At 50.8% G+C, this 22,366-nt stretch overlaps 1 protein-coding gene across 1 annotated transcript; it reads left to right on the plus strand.

Moving 5' to 3' along the window:
- Positions 1 to 15,060: 15,060 nt before the first annotated feature.
- On the plus strand, positions 15,061 to 16,221 carry FOXE3 (forkhead box E3). Its single transcript, XM_063165180.1, has one exon. It carries the CDS (start codon positions 15,061 to 15,063, stop codon positions 16,219 to 16,221), a length of 1,161 nt encoding a protein of 386 aa, XP_063021250.1.
- Positions 16,222 to 22,366: the final 6,145 nt, after the last annotated feature.

The raw sequence follows: 22,366 nt of genomic DNA on the forward strand, positions 1-22,366 counted from the left end.
AAGCCAAGGCTGGATTGGGTTCTGGCAGCTGGTTTGGTCTGGATCTTGCTCCCAGAGCTTCATCTGGTCACAAGGGCTGGGAGGAAGGATGCAAACTGCTCCCCACTCTTAGATAGCTGGAGGTGTTTGGGGAAGATGATGTGTGCATCTCACACATGGCACCAAGGACTCATCCCATGCAAAACTGTTCTGCTTGCAGCTGGCCTGGGAGCAGCTTTCATATGTTCCTCCTCCACTTTGAGGGCATCTCCACTGCCTTTCTCCTCATCTGCTGGACAAAGAGGCTTTTCAGCAGTGGAGATGCCTTAATTCAACTGAGTGTTTTAACTGAAGGATGTTTCTCTGTGCTTTGGGTGTTTCTTTGTGCCAGAAGCTGTCACAATGTGTGGGAAAGTCCCCTTTCCCTTTTCCTGAAGGACAGGTTTCTTTTCACCTCCCAGCTGCAGGCAGGCTCAGCACACAGATTTATTTAGGGCCAGGGATGTGTGTGCGCTTGTGTTTATTTTATTTTTTTGAAAGTACAATGTTGTGGCGGCCGACAGCTAATCCTAAATTTGGGATACCTGACATGGTATTGAGAAAACAAACCTTCCTGCACTTAAAATGAGTGACAGGCCAGGTTTGGCCCCAGCAACCTTCAGAACTGGTTTGACCTTGCAACCAGATCTCCTGGGCTGACTGACAGCTTTTTACAGCAGCATTAGGGCTGAGCTGACCTTGTTTATCTGGGGATTCACCTGGGAGACAGCAGGCATGCCCAGGGATATTAAGTCTCCATCTGAAAATGTTTGCTCAGGTATTAGGGGGAGAGTTAATTTAGGCTGAATGCCTCCTATGTGGCACCAGCCACTGCTCTGAGGGACACTGTGCCCCTGGCTGATGACAGGTTTAGACTTTCTCTAGAAAGTGGAATCTCCTTTGAGTGGAGCAATGCAGAGCTCTTCATCTCGCTCTGAATTTCCCTTCATATGTAATATTTTGGGGGTTTTGGTAAAACAGAGCCCAGGTGAAGGTGCAGGTTGATTTTCCTGCAAAGGGATCTTGCAGCTGGCACCACGAACGCACTGGACCACGTGGGCTCACTTTGGTTTTGTAGAATGTGACAGGTGTGAGCTGGCACCTGTCCCAGCTGTGGTTGGGATCCCCTTTAGCTGGTACCTGCCAGCTCCTCCTCCCCATGCAGGGGTGTGCTTGCCCTGCTGCAGGGACTCAGGAAAAGGCTGAGGACAGCAGCAGCTCTTCATCTTGGCTTGTGCAGAGCCAGCAGGAAAGGACCAAGCTCTGGAGCTGCTCTCCCCTTGCACCCCAAGGATGGGCTGGAGAGGAGCTCCCTGTAGATGCTGCTCTGCCCTGTCTGCTCCTGTCTACACATTTGGGAGCACCCAAGGGATGCTGCCTGCAGCCTGGTCCATGCTGATGTCACCTGGGGAACGAAGCCATCCCAGCAGAATGATTCCATCTGGTGTGTGACTGGTTGCAGCCTTTGATTTCCAGCAGCACACAGGTGGCACAGGCCTCCTGCAGCCACTCCAGGTGCAGGCAAGACAATTCTAAATGCAGGGACACTTTGGGATTCAAACTTTAAGAAGTTATTTCTTTGGACTTGAAGAGAACAGCCTCAGTGTGTGAATGAGCTCCTGGCTGTGTCCCCCCTCAGGAGCACAGGGCTTTGCTGTTCCCTGGGGTCAGCCAGGCATCTCCACTGCTGAGATTCTCCAGGTTTCCCTCTCCTGCTCTTTATGATGAATCACAACCAATCCTTCCTTTTCAGGATCCTCTGGCAAGTTTCTTTTCCTCCTGCCATAATAACTTTGCGAGAGTGAAGGTTTCATGTGCTGGCATCCCACACGTGGGGGTCTGGTCTCTGCTGGATGGGGTTGGGCTCAGGGCTGAGAGTGGCTTGGGGGAAATCTGGAGCTGGTAACAACACAGATCTCCATGGTGTGACATCCCTTGCAGATGGAATCCTTCCCTGGTGTTGTAGGGAAGATTTTATTTAGTTATATCCTTCCTGTTTTACCTGTTTGTAATCCCTGCTATCACCTCCTGCATTTCTTCTGCTCAGGTTTCACCTCAGCATGCTTGTTTGGGATTGTTGGGGTAGTTGTTTGCTCACTGTAATGCATATTTCCACCTTGGCATTGGGTTTTTGGTCCCCAGCCAAGGTAAGAAGGTAAAATGCCTGTCTAGTGTGAGAGAAGACAACCTTGCCAGGATTCCTCATAATCAGCAGAAACTGAAATCTTCAGGGAGGAAGGCTTTAAAGCAGATTCCTCTGCAGTTTATGGAGGCAAGGGATACTTTTCTTTGACTGTCAGAGTTCCACAAAAATTTTGACACCAGATAGGACAATTTAAAATCCCTGATTATAGTCTTGACTTTATCCAAATATCACATGTTGTGCTCGAGTGTAAAGTCAGCTGCTGCTCCAAGGGACAGCCAGCCATGGAGCCTGCTGTTTATGCAGCACCCCAGAGCTGTGCCCTTCCCTCTGCACATTGCTGTCCAACCCAGGGTCTCAGGTGCCCATGGAGCCTCTCCTGAGACCCCAATGTCCCCAGGTAGAGAAGGGAGGAAGGCACAGAAGGAAAAGCTGCCAAGGAGGAGTAGGGTGTGGTGGTGCCTCCCATAACTGGAGATGAAGAAGCAAGAAGCTCACTGGGTTATGCAAGTGCCCCAAATCCTGAATATTTATTTCTCTTCCTGACCCACCTTGCTTGGCCTTCCTCTGCATCAAGGTCTCTAAAGGCAGAGAGCTCACATGAGCAGGAAAGGACATTTGTATCAACCTGGGAAGGATGTCCATACCAGCTGGTGTTCCTGCATGTTGCTCCTGGGATCTGGTGGGGAAACACCAGCTGAAAGTGCCCTCTGGATGTGTGGATCCTCACAGCACAGCACGAACACTGCTGTTGGTCCCTCCTGAATCATTCCACCCTCAGCAATGAGCCCAGCAAAGAGGGGAAGCACTGCAGCAGTTTGGCCTGGAGGGCTGGAAATGGGGCTGCTGCAGCGTGAAGCCTCCCTGTGCTGGGGGAGCCTGGGATCCTGCTGCTGAGCTATTTATTTAAGAAAAAAAATATTATCATTTCAGGCGTTGGCAGCATGGGGTGTATCAGCCATTGTATCAAAGATGTGGTTTTAATGCACTTTCCTCCGCTTAAATGCTATTTGCCTTCTCCTTCAGGCAATTGAATTTAAGAAAACTCTGGTTGCCCAGGTTTTGTTGAACAAATTGGTCCCTGCACACACAATTCCCAGGAGGAGCCAGCTCTGCAGAAACTCTGGGAGCTGTCACTTCAGTGCATGGCTGGGATGGGCTGAACGGATTACCCAGCTCTGCATAGTCTGCTCTTTTATGTGTCTCAAAGCAGTGGGAAGCCGGGAATAACCCCTCGGGGTTCCTCTGAGCCCGGCAGTTTCTGGAGCCCGGGGTCAGATGACTGTTATTGTAGCCAAAGGTGTTTAACCCCAATTGATTTTGACAAGCCCTATTAGCCAATCCTACAATTGCTTATCAGGTTTGGAGGGGAAGGTTGTCGATTTGAGGCTGGGTGCTCTAACCTGAGTGCTGCTGACAGGATGCCATAGGTAGCAAAGCTCTTTCTGCAGGAATTGATGGAGAAAACTCCCTGTCAATCTTTGGGGGCCAAATTCTGGCCCTTCCCCAGGGCCCAGCAGCTCTCAGGGGTATCAGAGTCAGCCCTACAAGTGGCCAGGTTGGAATGGGATGTATGAAGCCTCCTACTGTGCAAAGTACAGAGCATCCCTGGGCTGGGCTTGTTTGTAGCACATCTCACATCCCAGCCCTGGGAAACCATGCAGACACCCCGGGACCTGGTGCAAAGCATAGGAGAGGCTCTGGGAAGCTGCCCAGAACAGGCTGAGGGGTGTTTGTGCTTCCCTTCAAACCTGCCTGTCCCCCAGCTTGGTCCCAACTTGTGGGGAAGGGAGCTGAGGGTGCCTGGTACCTGTGGCTGTGTGAGCAGGACACTGCTCAGCATCTTTGCGTGTTCAGAGCCAGCGTTTATCCCATGGGACTGGGCTCAGAGCCCCAGAGCCCTGCAGGCTGGAGCTGCTGCTGGGCAGGCAGGGGAACTGCCTGGAGACTTGTGTCTGTGAGAAATATCAAGTGATGGGTTCCCCGAGGCTCGTATCCCAAAGAGGCCTGAGATCATTTGGATGTGAATGGGTTTTATGTGCCTGAGTAATCTCACAGGATCTGGGCTTAACAGCATCGCTGATTTTTTTTTTTTTTTTTTAATAGTGCAGCAACTGGGGAAATAAAAGCATGATCTAAAAAAAAAAAAAAAAAAAAAAAAAAAAAAAAAAAAAAAAAAATTAATTAGCCCAATATTTTAACGAAGAACTATTGCCCTGCAGGTCAGGTGTTTGCAGCTGGCTCGTCACCCATCCCCGGGCACAGAAGTGTGACTGTCACTTGTACGAGTGCAGTTTAGCCCAGAAACTGTTTTAGGGCAGCAGAGCTTTCCAAGCAGCCTCTTGGAAGCCCTGCAAGTTTCACGCTCGCTTTTGCTTGTCGGTTTCTTGGGGAGAGGAGAGGAGAGTCCCCTCTTAAGGAGAACAAAGAGCCGGCATCAGCGCCTGGCCGGGCTGGAGCCCCGAGCTCTCCGGGAGGTTTTGGAACAAACACCTTGTAAAACGCAAATATTTGAATGGCGACGTTCTCGGCTAATGTGCCAGGTCGAGGAACAACTGCTTATGGTTTTTGCTGGCTGTTTGAAACTTAAAGGGTGAAGGTAAGGATTTTCCAGAGACAAAAGCAGTGAATACACCATTTACATCCTCATCCTGCAGTTAGTGAGCAGGATTATAAACCATTTATTTAACAAAGAGACCCTAGTTAATTAGCAGTCTATTTATTGTTTCTTCATAATTTGGCAGTAATTCATAACTGTGTCTTGTTTTTCATTATGGGCACAATTGCACTAAGTGTGTTTGCTCCCCATATACCATTTCTGAATTTTATTTTCCCTTTGAAAATTGCTCATATTCTTAAATAAAGCATCATATTAAAATGGAAAATATTTATTTCAGATGATCGCTTTCAAAAGAACCATTTCCTTGCCCTGTTTTGGATTATTAAATAATTTTCTATGTTTTATTGCAGGCTTTTTTAGCTCAGCCTTTGGAAACCTGGGCGACAGAGGAGGTGGCTGTAGTTGTTGGAAAGCACTTGGGTTCAGCTTTGCTCATGGATGTCCTGCAGATCTGGGTCAAGTCCCTGAATGCCTGAAGGTAAAGAGGATTTTTATGCTGATTTTAGTGCTCTTATCAGTTATTTGGCAATGTGTCTCTGGTCTCTCTACCTACCTGTGGGGTGTGAAGGAAGGCTGAGGTTGCTGTGCTCCTCCCAGCCTCACCAGCCTGCTCTTGGCTCTGGTGGGGTCCAAGCCTGACTGAAGGGACTCTAGAGTGGAATTTGGAGATCCCATGCCCCAGCCTGCTTGGCTGGCATTGTGGTTTTCACCTGGAGATCCTGAACCACCGAGGTGCTTTTACCCCTTCTCAGGCACAGAAGTCATTCCTCCTTCTCCAGCTGTTTGTGTGACCTTAGGACTCCTGGTTTCCCGTTGTGTGAGGAGAATGGGGCTCTTTGCCTGCCCCCACTGCCAGGCAGGGAGCTGAGGCAGCAGCCTGGCCAGGGAGCCATCCCTGGGCTACTCAGTGCCAGCACAAATCGGGCCATAGAGACCTGCAAAGCCTTGAGCTCAGTAATGTCTCTTCTCCCACCCACTGCAATATTCAGGGCAATGATTATATCAATTAGAACTCTTGCTGGTGGCTGGGACAGAAACTAATTACTTTCCCACTAGGAAAAGGTCATCTGTGAAATTTCATGGACAGTTCCCCCCACTTGTTAAACACCCCCTTCCCTCGGCTTTTTTTTTTCTTTTTTAAAAATTTTATTATTATTATTTTTTTGGTGTGTAATTGCGTGTCAGACCAAGTGCACTGAGAATGTGAGCAGGGTCTGATACAAGGAGGGTGAAATGAGATAATCCATGTTTTCATCATCCATAGGCCTCTCTTTTCACGGGCCGTGGGCCGTACTTTATTAGGCTGAGCAGCTCTGGGCCTGCAAGAAAGAGGAGCCCTTTCTCATCCCGATGAGAATAGTGCAGTGAATGGATTCCAAGTGTTTACTCAGCATTTGTCTCGTGGTTTATCAAAGGAATGAGGAGGAGGTGCCGACAGACCTTTTGTCCTGCTGATGTGTTATGACAATGTTCCATGAATATGCAGAATGGCAGAAGGGATTAGAGCCAGTACAATTCCCCTCCGGCGCTTTTTTCTTTTTCTGCCTTTTTTTTTTTTTTTTTTTTTTTTTTTTGCCTGGGATGTTCAGGGGTTTAAGAGTGACCTGCTCCCAGTCAGGGCACTAAACATCAGATTTTCCTGCAGATAGGGGTGTAAAAATCCCACACTTGTCCAAAGCTGTTAGCATCTGACTTGAAGGTTGGGCTGCCTTAGTCACTCTCTGCTCTTTATGAAATTTTGGCTGGCAGGAACTGCCTGGCTGAAAGCTTTGTGTTTTGGGAGACATGGACATATTGGGGCATAATTAAAACTTGAGTCAATCAGTGACACGTGAAGCCCAGGGCCAGTGGGGATGTGACTGCTGCTCTCTGTTAGTGCAGACTGGCAGTGGCACCTTGCTGTGCTTTCCTGGTGCTTCCCAGAGTCCTGGCCCAGGAGTTTGGGTGTGATTCACCCAACAGTGCTGACACCAGGCGTCTTCATGTGCTGTTTTAAATGGGCAGGTTAGTGAGAAAACCCTTGTACACGCCTCTGAGGTGGTGAACATTATTATCTCTGTTCTCAGAATGGGGTACAGGGGGAAGGTGGGAGCAGACATGTTGTTCCACAGGTGTAAACCCAGCCTTTGGTGTTACTGACTCCTCATCTCAAAGTAAATGAGCCATGGCCAGCAGCTATCTGCTGGTAGAGTGCTTTTTTTAGGTGCATTTATGCAAAGATGTCCCATAGAAGAAATGACTCTCCATTGGTTTCCTGCATCCCAAGAATCTTTTCTGCCCTGATGCTTAAATGGTCTGCTGGGGAGTTCCCCGGATACACAAGGGGAATGATGACACTGTGTCCATGTTGGGCCTTATCCAGGGAGGAAGGGTGTTGGACATGCTCAGCACGGGTCTGATTCTTCTTGTTGAAGCCAACAGACCAAAGCACTGCTGAGAGCTGTTAAACACACCTGAAATCTCCCCCAGCCCAACCAGAAGGTTGAAACTAGCCTGTCCCACCCTTGCCACACACATGTAAAGTGATTGTTCTGGCCCTTCTGGTGCCCTTCTGGTCCTGCCTTTCTCTTTGGGATTTTGGTTGCTCTGTGGAGTGTCTGGAAGACTTTTGGTCTGAGACAGAGGAGAGGTGGGATGCAGTCTGCTCTCTCCCATTGAGCCCATGGGAATCACCCTGCCTGTGATGAGATCTGCTGTGGGGACATCCAGTGAAGGCCACTGGGGAGAAATTGGTATTGTATCCTCCTTTAAGTCCACTCCACAAATGACCAAAACCTAAGATTCTGTGCAATGGCTTCAAAGTGCATGGTAAAGTGGCACAGGAGAAGAGTCTCCAGCCAGGACAGACTGGTGTTCATCACATCATTTCCTACTGAGAAGGGAGAGAGGGATGATTCAGACTCAGATCTGACTGGATGGGATATTAAAGGGATATTTGAGCAGTTATGCTCTGAAGGTAGCCAAGGAGACCAGGCTGCTCTTGGAGTATGTGCTGTGCAGGGCTGAGGTCTGGATCCTGCACAGAGCATCCTGTGGCAGGCTTTACCTGTGGCTGCTGTTGCCACTGTTGTTTTCCCTGGAATGGGTAAGAATGGGGGGACTTTCTTCACAAGCACCAACCTGAACAAGGCCTGTGAGACCCTCTGGGGCATTGAGTTTCTGTTTGCAGAACGAGGCATTTGCTGAGCAGGGGGCTGGCAGGTTTGTAATTTGAGTGTGTGTTGGGGAGAAAGGGAAGAGGCAGAGCCTCCTGGCAAGTCCTGGCACTGGCTGTGCAGAGGCACCTGCTGCTGCTGTGGCACGTTTGTCCTCTCTGCTGCAGTCCCTCTCCACCCATTGGGAACACAAGCAATAATTAGGTTAATGGATTTTGATGCAGTGATCCCAAGCCCAGCTCCTGGCTGGTGGCTCCATGACAGCAGCTGGCAATGGCTCCTGCTGGTGGAGGGTGTGAGCTCTGGTTTGCTCCCTGGGGAGGCTCTTGTTTGGACTGTGAGGAAAAAGTGAGTTCCCATTTCTAGAGGCCAAGGGCCATTGTCCAGCCAGAGCTGACATCCCCTCTGTGGGGTCTGCTCAGCTCTGGGGTGTTCCATGATTCACCTGATGATGGGGGACCCAAGCCACCTCAAGTTTAGCTCTTAGGCCAGCCAGATTCTGGAGACTGGATTAAAATAAAGGAGAGCATTTTACCCCATCTGCCGGCTCTTGCCACTGTCAGCAACAGACAATCTTCCTTTGGCCTATGGGGTGTGCACAAAAGACCACAGTTTTCAGGTTATCCTTTACAACCTAGACTCCTCACTTGTGTAAGGAATAAAGAAACCAAAACAGTTAAATGGGGACAAATCCTTTCCACTCTGAGAATTCTGTGATGAAAACACGAGGGTTGGCAGCCCTGGGAAGAAGGCCAATCTTGGTCTCACAGGACATTTACACCACAGACATCCCACTGCTGAAGCAGCCTGTATCACCTGTCTCCCTTCTCACCAGGAAATGTGATGAACACCAGTCTGTCCTGGCTGGAGACTTTTCCTGTACCACTTTTCCATGCACTTTGAAGTCATTGCATAGGTTTTGGTCATTTGTGGAGTGGCCTTAAAGGCAGATAAGGCTGTCAGAACCTCAGCCACGTTCTCCACCAACACAGATATGTGGTGAGCTCTTTCCTTTTGGGACCAAAGGGCTGGGCAGTGGCCAGGTGTGAAGATCTTTCTTCTTATTCCTCCTGATCACCATCCAATGGCTTTACCTCTGTGTCCTGCTCCATCCCCACCACCTCATGGGACCCTGTTTCCTACACAGCCTCCATTCACCCGGTCCCACCCCATTTTCCTGGTCCCAGCAGCTTATGGGGTGCCCTGTCCCTGCTGAGTTTAGTGTTCCCCCTGCACGACCAGCAGGGCCTTCCCAGAGGTGCCTGGCTGGGCTTGGGGGGATTAAGGAGCCTTTGTTTCAAAAACATTTTCAAGTGGTGAGAAGAAAAACAACCTGCAGGTTGGGCTGCAGGCAGATCAGGCTGAAGGTGCAAGACAGGAGGGAAATGTTTCGTGACAGAGGTGTGCTCCTGGCCTGAGGGGAGGGAAGAGGCTGTTATGGTTGGAGTCAATGAAATCACTGCTGGCAGGAGCACTAAACAGAGGAAAAAGAGTGCAGATAGTGAGCCAGCAAAGTGGGATTTTAACCATCTGCCCAGGCTTGCAGCTAATTGGTCAGGTAGTTATAAGGGAGTAGCAAATGAACAGGGAAAAGGGAAAGTTTTGCACTGAAGTCCTGGCCTGGGAGCTCTGGTGTGCAGCATCTGGGGCATCGGATCCTTGATTTCATTGACAAACCTGAGCCTCAGCAGGCTTGGGGAGCTGGCTGGGCACAGAGTTTGAGCAGCAGGAAAGCCAGGAAGCGCTGGGAAGAGGCAGAACTTCCCCACTGTGGGATAATGTATGGGAGCAGGGGGAGGGAAATAGTGTGGCAATGCACAAAACACTCCTGCTGCAGTGCCCCTGTCCAGGATAAGTTTTCCTGCCAGTCTCTGTCCATTCTTGTGATCCTCAGATGGATTTGTGCCCTGCTTGAAACCACAGGTTGATAGGGCAGGTTCACCAAGAAAGTGCTTTTGACAAATGCTGTACTTGTATCACAATGATGAAGCCTCTTTGGGTTTCTATAGAATTTAATATTGCTTCATAAAGCCAAATAATTAAATATTATTTACTAACCCCATGCATGGCCCACACTTTGCTCTTCTCAGTGTCTTGAAGCCAGCAGGACAGCTAAGAAGCCAGGGAGAGGGAGCAGCTCAGCCTGGCCCTGTGCATGGTCTTCCCTTAGGCTGGATTCTGCCCATGAGGTATGGACCTGGGGCAGAAATTTGAGGAGTATTTTGTTCCAGAAAGAGGGAAAATTAAATATTTATTCACCCCAAATATTGAGGCTTGTCTTGAGCAAAAAAAGCAACAAAGTTTATAGAAGTGAAATCGCCAAAACTCCATACCAAAATTTGTCCCCAAAGAGTTTCAACAGTTGAAGTCCCTTGTAATCTTTCCTGTTTTCTTTGAAATTTAAACAAAATGTGCTTCTGTTAGGAACTTTTCTTTTTATAAACAGACAACAACAAAAAAATTATTTTTCTCCCTCCCATCCCCTTTTTTTTTCTATAGGAATAAAAGTAAACCTAAAAATATTACATCAGAATGATCTTGGAAGAAAATCTGGACTGGTTATAATGGGAAAATGGGAAAAACCCCAAACTTGCCCAAAAAGACGCAGAATACTTCAAAAGTTTCTTTATCTAGATTTTTTTCCCTGCTGTTCCACAGTTTTGGTACATGCTTTCACCTATACTTCTTGGGAAGAAATTATTTTGTCTGGACCTTACTGCGCAGTTGCCTACAAATACATAAGTAACTCAATGAGTTAGTTCTCAGGAAGAATTTATTTGCTTTGGTTATCAGTTTCCTGCATCTTGAAAAAATGGAATAGCTCAGGAAGGGTGTTTATTTTGTGGCTCCTTTGACCCCAGCCATTGCCTGGTGTCCTGGGCTGGTTTTTAGGTGGCTGCTGGTCCTGAGCAGTGTGGTGGCCCCACTCCTGGACATGTGCTGGGCTCACAAGCCACACAGTGAACCCTCCATGTCTGCTGTTTGCTTTCCTCCTGCCCTGAGAGTGGCACCCCATGAGGGAAATGTCCCAGGAGGAGAGGATTTCTCACACACTCCAGAGCTGTCATCACCCCATGCAAACGTGCTGAGCTCTTACACGGCTCTCCTCGGTGCTGCCAAGAAACAGGACAAGAAGCAATGAGCAGAAAATGATGCACAGGGAATTCCACCTGAAAATGAGGAAGAACTTTGGTGTGTGAGTGACTGGGCACCAGAACAGGTTGTCCAGAGAGGGTGTGGAGTCTCCCTCTCTGGAGATATTCAGGAACTGTCTGGATGTAATCCTGTGCTCTGGGATGATTCTGCATGGGTAGGGAGCTGGGCCCAGATGACCACAGTGGTCCCTTCCAGCCTGACCCATTCCATGATTCTGTGGGCAATGTGATTCACCTGCTGGTGGCAAAGCCTTCCCACTGCACTGATTACCTGTGATGGGTGGGAGGCTGTCTCAAGAGTCTCCATCTGGGAATTTGGAGCATGGATACCCAGGGGGTGGGAATGGGCTCCAGTGTGATGTCAGGGCAGTGCTGCTCCTCCAGCAGGCAGCCAGGGAAGTACCTGAACACTTGGTTGTTGGTAAGTGATGGGGTAACTCCGGGCCATCCAAAGAGCACCATCAGCAGGTTCTGTGTCATTGAAGCATCCCCTAGGGGCCACTGCAGGCTCTGAGGCTGGAGGGTGCCTTGCATTGTTCACTGTGGAATTTCTGGGGAGAGAAAGCAGAGAAGTCATTGCTATCAGGGCTCCCACTCCCTCTTTTCCCCTGAACATCCCAGGGGGACTGAGAAACAGATGACCGGTTCACAGGTAATTGGAGGGCTCTGGAAATAGGGATGATCCAAACACATGTGTCTTGTGCAGACATCCAGGCAACAGTTTTACTCAGGACAGGACAAAGCCACTGGTCTCTCAACGTGGCTACATTAAAGATCATAAATCTTTCACCCAGGTACTCTCATACTGCCTGTGGTTTAGCAGAAGATTGCTTTGTTTGGGGGGAAAAAAACACACATTTTTCTAACCCATGTGATTGTCAAGTGTAGCTTGGATATGTGGCCTGGGTACCACAGATGCAATTCCTGCATGGGGGGCTTGAAACAGAATCTGGCTGAGGGTGCACAGCCCCATTCCTCTGCAGTGAAACAAGTTCACCTGTGCTATAAAGTGATTTGTGTGTACAACATTCCTAGAGGAGGCTGCAGCTCCAGTGCAAAACAGTTCAGGAGCTGGAGGCTGAAATCTCTCTGTGTACTCAGGATGAACTGATGCAAAAGGCAGCAGATGCTGGTAAAACTTATACTTGCTTAGTAAATGTGATTTATTCCCTTCTCATCACCTCATTTTAAAGAGAGGTCCAGATCACATTTGTTTGGTAGCCACTTTCATTATTGTTTTCCACTTTTTAATAATTGATCTGGGCCAAAGAGCACCCTGAGTGAGAAAACATATGTGAGAATCAAAGTCTGTGTGTTCTGGCCTTCCTTATTCCATGGTAAAACACAGCTTCCTGCCTGTGTGCTCCTGCCCACCTCTGTCCTGTTGTTTTATCTGTCTGTCAAAGCTATTTTGACATCTGGGTCTTAACACACTGACGTTGAGAGCAGTTTGAATGGTCCCATCAGCTTTAAAGTAAGTACTCACCAGATGGAGTCTGAGCCAGCCCACGGCCAGGGCTTCTCCCTCTGTGTGTAAAATGACATGAGATCAGGGCCTGGGACTGTAAACACTCACAGCAGTTGGGTCTTCACAGCTCATTGTCCATGGGATGTTTTTCCTCTGCTAGATCTGGTCTCAGGTGCAGGCAGCTCCAGATCCAGCCATACGGGTGGGTTTTCTTTTCCAACTCGTTTTCAGTTGTTAGGAATAAAGGCAAAACAAACCAAACACCAAAACAAACAAAAAGCCCACAAAAACAAACAACTCCCCCCAAAGAAACAAGTGGGAGATAGTGAGGGTAAATGAGGGCTGTTTGATATGACTGAGAAAAGCTGTTCCTCTTTTGCACTGCATAACCCTTTACCCTCCCAAGCCCATTCTTACCAGATCAGAATACGTTAAAATCCTTGTATTGACATGAAAATCTCACCAGCTAATGTTGGCAAAGCTGAAGGTTTCCATCTCCCACAGTTGGGTAACTTTCTTTGTGCAGTCTGGAGTGATTTTAGTGACTCTCTTCTTGGATATCTGTCCTGCTGCCCTCTCCAGTGAGTGGAAAAGTCAGATCCTCTGGCTGAAATGAACCACCTCCATTCAGATACTTGCTTGATTCAAATGTGTGCTTCAGGAGAAATATGAATTTTCCATTCTTTTTCCCTTGGCTCTCACAAGATGAATGAATGGTCTCAGCTGTGTCTTTACTTGCTTTCCTCCCTGAAGATCTGTGTCTGGAGAAAGGCACCCTTCACTCTTTTCCACCTGCTCTCTGTCCTCCAGCCAGCACCAATATTCCCATTATCCTCATTTAGCAGAGTGGAAACTGAGGCAGTCAGCTGAAACAGCACTGGTCCCTGTCAGATCAGGACTGGACCCACCATTCCCTGCCTGAGCCCAGGAGAGTGGAAGAAGAGCCACAAATATCTGCAGGAAAAATAAAGCACAAACAAAACCACATGCAGGCACAAGAAGGGAAATGAACAATGGTGGGAGATAACCTGAGTGGTGAATTTAAAACCACTAGCAAATTCTTGAAGGAAAGAGCTGAAGACTCTTCTCCAAAAGGCTGAGAGCTTTTTAGTTCAAAAAAGGGAAGGTAGGAGGGTGATAGGACCTGGTCAAGCTCACCTGCTTGCCTCTGCGGAAAAAGCCTTTTATTGTGCTCTGCTCTTGGAAACACTTTCACACAAGTTGCAAAGATGAAGACTTCAAGTTTCACTCTCAGCGGGATATATGAAGGGATCTGCCACTGAGTTCGTGGTACTTTTCATCTGTATCCCTAGGGCATGGACACATGGCCATGCCTAAGGCTGGGAGCTGGTTATAAAACTTCCCCCGGGCTTCTCCAGCCCACCCTTAAGCAGTGGCTTCCCTCCCTGCTCTGGGCCAGGGGCTCCTTGGGCGGGCATTTGGCTCGGAGGTGACTCTCAGGAGCAGTGGGTGAGCACAGTGAGGAAGCTCACAGGTTTTTGGTGCAGCTCAAGCAGCCAGCAGCCCCTCAGCCCCGGCAGCGGCACATGCCGAGGATGAGAGGCTGCGGTTCTGCCCAGCCAACTCGCTCTGGGGAACTGAAGAGCTTTTCCTGAAACCCAGAATTCCAGTAGGGAATTCTGAAACTGGTGTCTTCCTTCAGTTTCATACTCTCTGCAGTGATAAAGAGATCCTTATTTTCCCTGTCCATCTCCAAAGTGCCGTCCCTGTCCCGTGTCCTTCCTGCACACTCCGGGCAGCCCTGGGCTCTGCAGACCATTTCCCTTTCTCCTGGGGAAAAGAAAAAAATATTTTCCCAGTATTTCTTACCTCGGAGGTCTCACCAAGATGCAAAATAACTAAACCGACGGGCTTAGTTTCGAAGACAGTCCCTGGCTCTTGCCGGCGCTGAGTTGGGGCCACCTCTGAGCGCTTTTCACGGGAGAAAAAGACAACGAAATCCAAGCGCAGGAGAGGCTGCGGAGGGAGGTTACCTGCTCCACTGCTGGGGGCAGGCAGCGGCACCCAAATCGCCCGGGGCTGGCGGTCGGGATCGGTTTTTTTTTGGTTTTTCTCCAGGGAGGAAGCAGCAGTTCCGAGCACAGCGAAGCGCCGCGGAGAAGGGCCGGGACGAGAGGCGGCGGCAGCGCTGGCCCCGGGACCCCCGTGGGAGGGACCGCTGGGGGGCATGGCCATGGAAGGAACCCCAGGAGAGGCTGGGGGATTTAGTCCTGGGATTTGGGACCCTCCCCGGGGGCCTCCTCCTCCCGCCGGGGCAGAGGGGCCGGGCGGGCCGGCACCGCACGCCCCTCCGGGGGGGCGACAGCCCTATATATTGCCAAGCGGCTCGGGACCGAGCTCCCCATCGCAGGGAGCTGCCGCCGAGCCTGTCCCCCTCCCCTTCCCCTCCCTCTCCCCTTCCCCTCCCCTCGGGGGGGCTCTTTCTCCCGCCGCTCCCCCCCATCCTCCGAGGAGGAGGAGGAGGAAGGCGAGGGCCGTATATGAACGCGGCCGGCTTCCCGTGCCTGCGAGGCATGTGCACGCTGCCGGCGCCCAGCCCCGCGGCCGCGGCCAGCCCCGGCTCCCCCGGGCCGCCGCGGGGCTCTCCGCAGGCGCCGCCGGTGAAGCCGGAGCCGCGGGGCGCTGGGGGCAGCCCGGCCCCGCCGCCGCCGCCCGAGGAGCCGCCGCCCGCCGCCGGGGGCCGCCGGAGGAAGCGGCCGGTGCAGCGGGGCAAGCCCCCGTACTCGTACATCGCCCTCATCGCCATGGCCATCGCCAACGCCGCCGAGAGGAAGCTCACCTTGGGCGGCATCTACAAGTTCATCACCGAGCGCTTCCCCTTCTACCGGGAGAACCCAAAGAAGTGGCAGAACAGCATCCGCCACAACCTCACCCTCAACGACTGCTTCGTCAAGATCCCCCGGGAGCCCGGACATCCCGGCAAGGGCAACTACTGGACACTGGATCCGGCCGCAGAGGACATGTTCGACAACGGGAGCTTCCTGCGGCGGAGGAAGCGCTTCAAGCGCACCGACATCACCACCTACCCCGGCTACATGCAGAACTCGAGCGCCTTTACGCCCCCGCCCGCCGGCCGCCCCGCGGCACCCGCAGCGCCCTACCCCAATGCCCTCTGCTCGCCCGGCTACGGCCCACAGCTCTCCGGCAGCGTCTTCCACCCCTACGCGGCCGGGGCAGCCCCGCCGGCTCAGCATCCCAGGATGTTCAGCATCGACAGCCTCATCAGCGGGCAGCAGGCCCTGCAGCCCTCGCCGCCCTCCGAGCTGGGCCACCCATCGCTGGGCCTGCCCGGGGCAGAGCTGGCTCCTGCCTGCTCTGCCGGCAGCTCCGAGCCGCCCTGCTTCCAGGCACAGCCCGTCAGCCCCGGCTTGCTGGGCCGGGCCGGCCCCAACTCCCTGGCGTACCCCTATGCTGCCTCTCCCCCTCACCTGCCCGTGGCTCAGGGCAGCTACTCGCCCGGCAGCCCACAGCTCTACGGGGCTCCCAACAGACTGGGCCTGCCGGCCATGCGGGCCCCGGCCTGCGCCGAGCACGGCGAGCAGCTCCTGGGCCTCTCCGCCTCGCCCCTCGGCCAGTTCGGCTCCGGCAACACGTACATGAGGCAGCCCAACTTCCCCGCCGGCCTGGAGCGATACATGTGATGGAACTGAGGGAACGGGCCGCGCAACCCCGGGCTCCCACCGGCGGCTCTGGACACGCGGACTTCTCCCTCCCGTGGGCTCAGCTGGGGTGGATCGGGGTCCTGGGCTGTGTGCGGACACACGCGTGTGGGAGAACTCAATTCCTCTCTCTTATTCTGAAGTGGAGGCAAGGTGATACCTGTTACCTGCTTCGTTCCTTCCCGGAAAAGGAGTTCTGTGGCTCTGGCAGGCAGGGCTTCCCAGCTTGTCCTTGTGCCCAGGGGATGCCACCTGCAGCATCGCACCCCGGGGGCCGGCAGGAGCACGCTCAGGAGGTGTGTGCATGGTGTAACATGCAGGAACTCCCTCTCAAATGGGCTTTTTCCTCTCTTCCCTGAGTGCCTCCCGTGTAACTGGAATGAAAGTTATCAAAAAAAGCCCCCAAACCACTAAATAAGTTCACTGGATTTTAAATGAATATTTAAGATGTTTATAATTTCCTTTCCCCGTAGGAAAAGAAACCCCAACTTGACTACTTCTTTTTACTATTTTTAAAAATTACTTTTATTGTTAGAAAGGACTTTTTTAAAATAAAGCTTTTTCTTCCAACATGACCAGTGCTGCTGTTCCTCTGGCTCTGGACGGATCTTGGCAAGAGGAAATTAAAGTTTTGTAACTGGTGGGAGATGGATTCGTGCTGCTGTTGTGACACTGCTGCATCTTACATTTTTAGTGATGCTTCTTAAAGCTCTTTCTTTTATTCTGATTTTCTTAAAACCAAATGGTAAATCCTATAAGGCTTGCCTACGCAGCCCTTACTTGACTTGATAGTTTCCCATCTGCATAAAAAGAATGTGTCTTCCCTCCAAGGAATCCCTTGCAGGTGAAATTCTGATTTAGCTGATCAAATTAGGAGATCACAGTTTTTCTTCCTAGCAACAAAATCAATTAAAATTCTAACCTGTTCACTGGCTGGGCTGCTGCTATTTATTTGCAGGACTCCCAGCCAGACCACATGACGAGATTTGAAGGGAGAACTCCCCATCCCCAGATTTGAAAAATACAAAAATTCTTTGGGTAAAAGTGCCAAGCTAGGATTTCTCTCCTTTTTTTCAAAGGTGTCTTCTGAAGCAGAGCAGTTTTCTGTAGTCCCTATGGCATTCTCCTTTCTAAGGAGTTGGAAGTCATATGGCCTTTGGTGTAAAACAGCATCTCATTCCCCAGCTGCTGGGCAGGAACAAAAGCTGGTGTGCTGGCAGGTATCACAGAATCAGCTTTTGTCCACAGTTTGGGACCTTCTAGCTTTTCATTCTTTCATTCTAGGTGCTCCACAGAAACAGAGTGGGTTTAGTATGAGAGTGGAGGGAAGAAAATGTGTTTTCCTTCTTGGTTTCCTTAAAATTTGGTCTCCATCTCTCTCTAAAATCTGGTCTGCCACCTTCAGCTGAGATGCTGAGTGCTGAATCTCCTCTCTGGTCCATCCAGCTTTACCCTTTCAGCTTTCACCTGGTCCCAGCAGCAGTTTCTGTGCTTTTCCCCTGGCAATAACCCTGCTCAGAAAGGGCATTGTGAAAGAACTCAGCCCTTGAAATACTTTGGCTCTCTCCACACAATATCTATAGGCAGACATCTTCTGTCTAAGGGAAATTTGCAATGTGCCATGCCTGCCTGTGACATATTGTCTGCAGAGATCACCTGGGGGGTGCTGAAATAATCACTTGCAAGGACAGTCAGCAGAAAGGACATTTGTCATAGCTCACATTCATTCCCAGGGCCCGATCCTGCAATGTTTTGCTAACAAAAGAACTTTTGGAGTCTTGCCTAAGTACCCAGGGTGTCGGAGCCAGACGTGTGCCAGAAGCACTGGGTCTGGTGCCTGATGGGGCAGTGACTGCACTGGGTTTGCACCCTGAGCAGGAGGGCTGCTGAGGCAGGGGAGAACCAGCTACTGACCTGAAATAAAACCAATATTGGCTGGAGGGGGTGGGCAGGAGATGCTGTAGCTCTGCCTGGGTGGGATGCCCTGGGAAGAGCTGGCCAAGCTGTGACAACTCAGACCAAGCTGAGCTGGCTTGGAAACAGCAGGGAGCTGGTGTTGGAAAGGGCTTTCCAAGCTCCTGGTGTCTCTGAGTGTTAACTCAGGTGCTGGGGGAGCCAAGAGGGCTGGGCTGAAGGGGACAGGGCTGTGACTTGCTTCTGTCCCCAGCCACCTGTGCCCTCCTGCTGTGGGGCTTTCTGGACAGTGGCATCCAGCTCCAGATTTAGGGATGTGTCTGCAAGAGATCCACCCCACCCCTGTGCAAGAGGGGGTCTGGTGTGAGTGAGTCCCCTCAGTAGACTGGCTTCCCAAAAACCTGGCTTGGAGAGAGCAGATGAGCCCATCCTGGCGTGTTGGGACAACCCCTGGTGGGCAGCACTGGGTTGCACATCTTCCCTGGAACATCCCTGTCTGCCAGACAGCCCAGAGCCTCCTGCAAGCACAATAAACCACCCTCACCGTGGGCCTTTCACAGCCAAACAGCTGGAAGACAGGGGGAACAAACCCCTTTTCTTCTTTTTCCTGTAGATATTAATCCTCACATGCACAAAACTCTGGCAACTTGTATTGTGATTGTCATTAAACTAATGCCTTAAGAGTGTGTTCTTGGTTAAGGTAATGTATCCCAACGAGGCTTTTAAGCTTCCATTTCAAAGCTTTGTTTACAGTTAGGGTGAATCTAGCAAATGAGTAGGATTAAGGTGTCATGTAAAGCATGAGCCTTGCTGGGACAGAGTAGTTTTAAGCTTTGTAAAGTTTATACCTGAGCTCTTCATCTGTTTTAGCGTCTCTTCGATGTCCCTGTTGAGTGAATAAGAGGGCTTTGAATGAAACAGGAGTAATTGTCACTCAGATTTCAGTTGTGAAATCAAGTCTCCTTGGAAATCCTCCCCTCTTTATTTAGGGAGTTAAGGGAATATTATGTAATGACAGTCGTAACAATCTCGAGCTCACACAAAAGACAGAGGGTTGGCTTTTTTTTCACAAAAAACTTTCTGTGCTTTCTGAGATTGTGGAAAGAATGTCATACCTCAGGGTGATGGCAAGAGGTACTCTGGACTTCCCTGTGGTGGGGAGAGCCCTGTCCTGAGCCTGTGAGATGCTGATGGGGGAGGTGGAATACATCCCGAGCACCAAAGAGATTTAGTGCTGATCTGGGCTATCTTCTCTGACTTCTCAGGGAATAACTCCTTGCAAACCAGGCTGATTTCAGATAACCCAGGCTGCACATTCAGAAGCACACAGCCAAAATGAGCTGCCACTTTGAAAAGATGTTTGTTTTTCGCTGGGAAGCTCTGGCTGTGCAGGGAGGACCGACTGAGCTGCCGTGTCTGTCTGTGCCCAACAGCATTCTGCACGTTTCATGCTTGTACCACCTTCCTGCTGCTTCCAACAGGTTCAAACAAGCAGCAAAAAATGCTCTTTCCAGATTATATTCCCAAACTACAAATAGTGTTTTCCACCCTGTTACAAACAAACACAGCCCTAGCTGGAATTTTAGTTGAAACACATTTCCTGAAGAACTGATCAGTCCCTCTGGTAGTGTTGGGTTTTTCCTGGATGCTGCCAGCTGCTCACTGACAGTCTCAGTGCTGGAAATGTTACACCATAACTTGCTGTTATTCCATGCAATACTTGGCCCTTTGCAAATACGCAGCTTGAAGACATTCAGTGGTGTTTCTTGGAGGTCAAGACTGAGCTGGCAAAGTCAGGCAGTGATGGGGAGATGGGCAGTGGATGCAGTGGGACCCTCTGGGGGTCAGCACTGCCCAAGCTCTGAGCCACATCTCGGGGTGTTGGGGGTCGCCCCCCACTTCTGCTATGTAAAATTTACATCCTTTACATTCTGAAAGTTCCTGCAAGGACAGGAGCAGGTGATGGAGCCACTGTGTTTGTACAGGGCAAGAGCAATACCGTGCTGCCCTCCGCCGCTTTACTCCAGGGCTGTAATGCCAAGGAAGGGGTGACACTGACCTCCGGAGGGACACCCAGCATGCTCAGGCCATCACTGACCTCCGGAGGGACAGCCAGCGTGCTCAGGCCATCACTGACCTCCGGAGGGACACCCAGTGTGCTCAGGCCATCACTGACCCACGGAGGGACAGCCGGCATGCCCAGACCATCACTGACCTCCAGAGGGACACCCACCATGCTCAGGCCATCACTGACCTCCAGAGGGACACCCACCGTGCTCAGGCCATCACTGACCCACGGAGGGACAGCCAGCATGCTCAGGCCAACACTGACCTCCAGTGGAAAGCCCTGGGAAGCCGCTCCCGGCTCCCGGGGGTGCTCAGCACGTCCCGGCAGCATCCCGGCCTTGGAGGCGCTGTTCACGGCTGACGGGGATCAGGACATCGAGGAGTTTTGGGGTGCGGTGCAATGAGACACAGTAGAGTTTGTTCAGGGATAATTGTGAAATACGGTGGGCTGGACACAACCTCCGGGCTTAAAACACTCTGGGGAGGTCTCAAAGGGAAAGGGTTTCTCTGGCTATACCTTCTTTTACCCTTTTCCTAAGCCATCGCTGGGAGCAGGATAGAGGATTGGGCTGTGTTGGCTGTCCCCTGCAGCAGCTCTCCTCCCTAGAGTGCAAACAGGGAAAGGAGCAGAAGCACAGCGAGAATCTGTGTCCTTGATGGAAGGGGAGGGGCTGGTGATGACAGATCACTCCTCTGCAGCAGCCAGTCTCGTTGGCAGCCTGACTTTGTGTTTGAAATGTGCTGCACGATGGTTGAATGGCAGAGCTGGGGGCTGGCCTGGCTCTTTACAGCACCCCAAGTGCCAGGCAAAGCAGCAGAGCCTGAGCATTGGCAGCACAGCACCTACAAGCTCCTGGGAGAAATCTGGGATGAAGTCATTTCACAGCCTTTGTACTGTGCTTGCTGAAGTGGTTCCACTGCAGCAGTTGGGTTTATGAATGTAATGAATCAACTGTGCCATGCCAGCACAGCAAGCAGCTCTGGCTTGTGGCAGCTCAGGGTGCTGCATGGAGAAAAAGCACACCTGGGTAAAGTTCATTTTCCATTTGCATCAACACTGCTGCAGGATACGACCTCTGCAGAGAATGGGCCCGATGGTGTCAGACATTTTGGGTGCTTTCCATCTGCACCCAGAGTCATCTCATCTTGGTTTTAAAACTCTTCTGCTAATCAGGTGTTGGAAACCAAATTTAATCTCTAGACCCATTTTCAGGAGGTTTCAAGTGATCTAATCTGGCTGGAGCAAATGGGCTTCAAAAAGCACAAAATTGTCCAAGCTCATTGACCTCCCTGGCTCCTCACTCAGAGCAGGCTGTGGTGGTGTTTGCAGGGGTCTCCGGATGAGAGAAGAGATGAGGATTTGACTCCATGTTTCAGAAGGCTTGATTTATTATTTTATTATATATATTATATTAAAACTATACTAAAAGAATAGAAGAAAGGATTCCATCAGAAGGCTGGCTAAGAATAGAAAAAGAATGATAACAAAAGCTTGTATCTTGGACAGAGTCCAAGCCAGCTGACTGTGATTGGCCATTAATTCCAAACAACCACATGAGACCAACCACAGATGCACCTGTTGCATTCCACAGCGGCAGATAATCAATGTTTGCATTTTGTTCTTGAGGCCTCTCAGCTTCTCAGGAGAAAAAAATCCTAAGGAAAGGATTTTTCATAAAATGGGTCTGTGACAGCAGGCCATGGGTTTCAGAAGAGGAATTAGTTCACCTGTACAGGTCAGGCCAACTCAGGTCTTGGTTGTACCCTTTTCAGATGCTCTCTGCTTGAAAGACAGGAGTCTGAGAAAAGCTAAGGGGACTCTGCTGTGCCTCATTGTTTTCAGTTTCAGAAAGATGCTTGTATGGAGCTGCAACTCCCTCCTGAGAGCATCCCATGCAGCACTCCTCTGTAACAGAAAAGTGTTTACCCATGGGAAAACAGGAGCTGCCAAGCCTTCTCATCGTCCAGAGCCTTCACCCTCAAGAAATCACAAGTTTTGCCATCCCAAAGACACAGTTAGGGGGGAGCATTTTCTTGCCAGACCCCAGACGCGTCCCTGCAGAGCTCCGTGCTCCCTGGCGGTGGCTAAAGCGGCCGCTTGGTGAGGATGCTGCTCCCCTCCGGCGGCCACGGCAGCGATGGGAGC

Source organism: Melospiza melodia, chromosome 11 (assembly GCF_035770615.1).
Source record: "Melospiza melodia melodia isolate bMelMel2 chromosome 11, bMelMel2.pri, whole genome shotgun sequence".
Lineage (NCBI taxonomy): Eukaryota > Metazoa > Chordata > Aves > Passeriformes > Passerellidae > Melospiza > Melospiza melodia.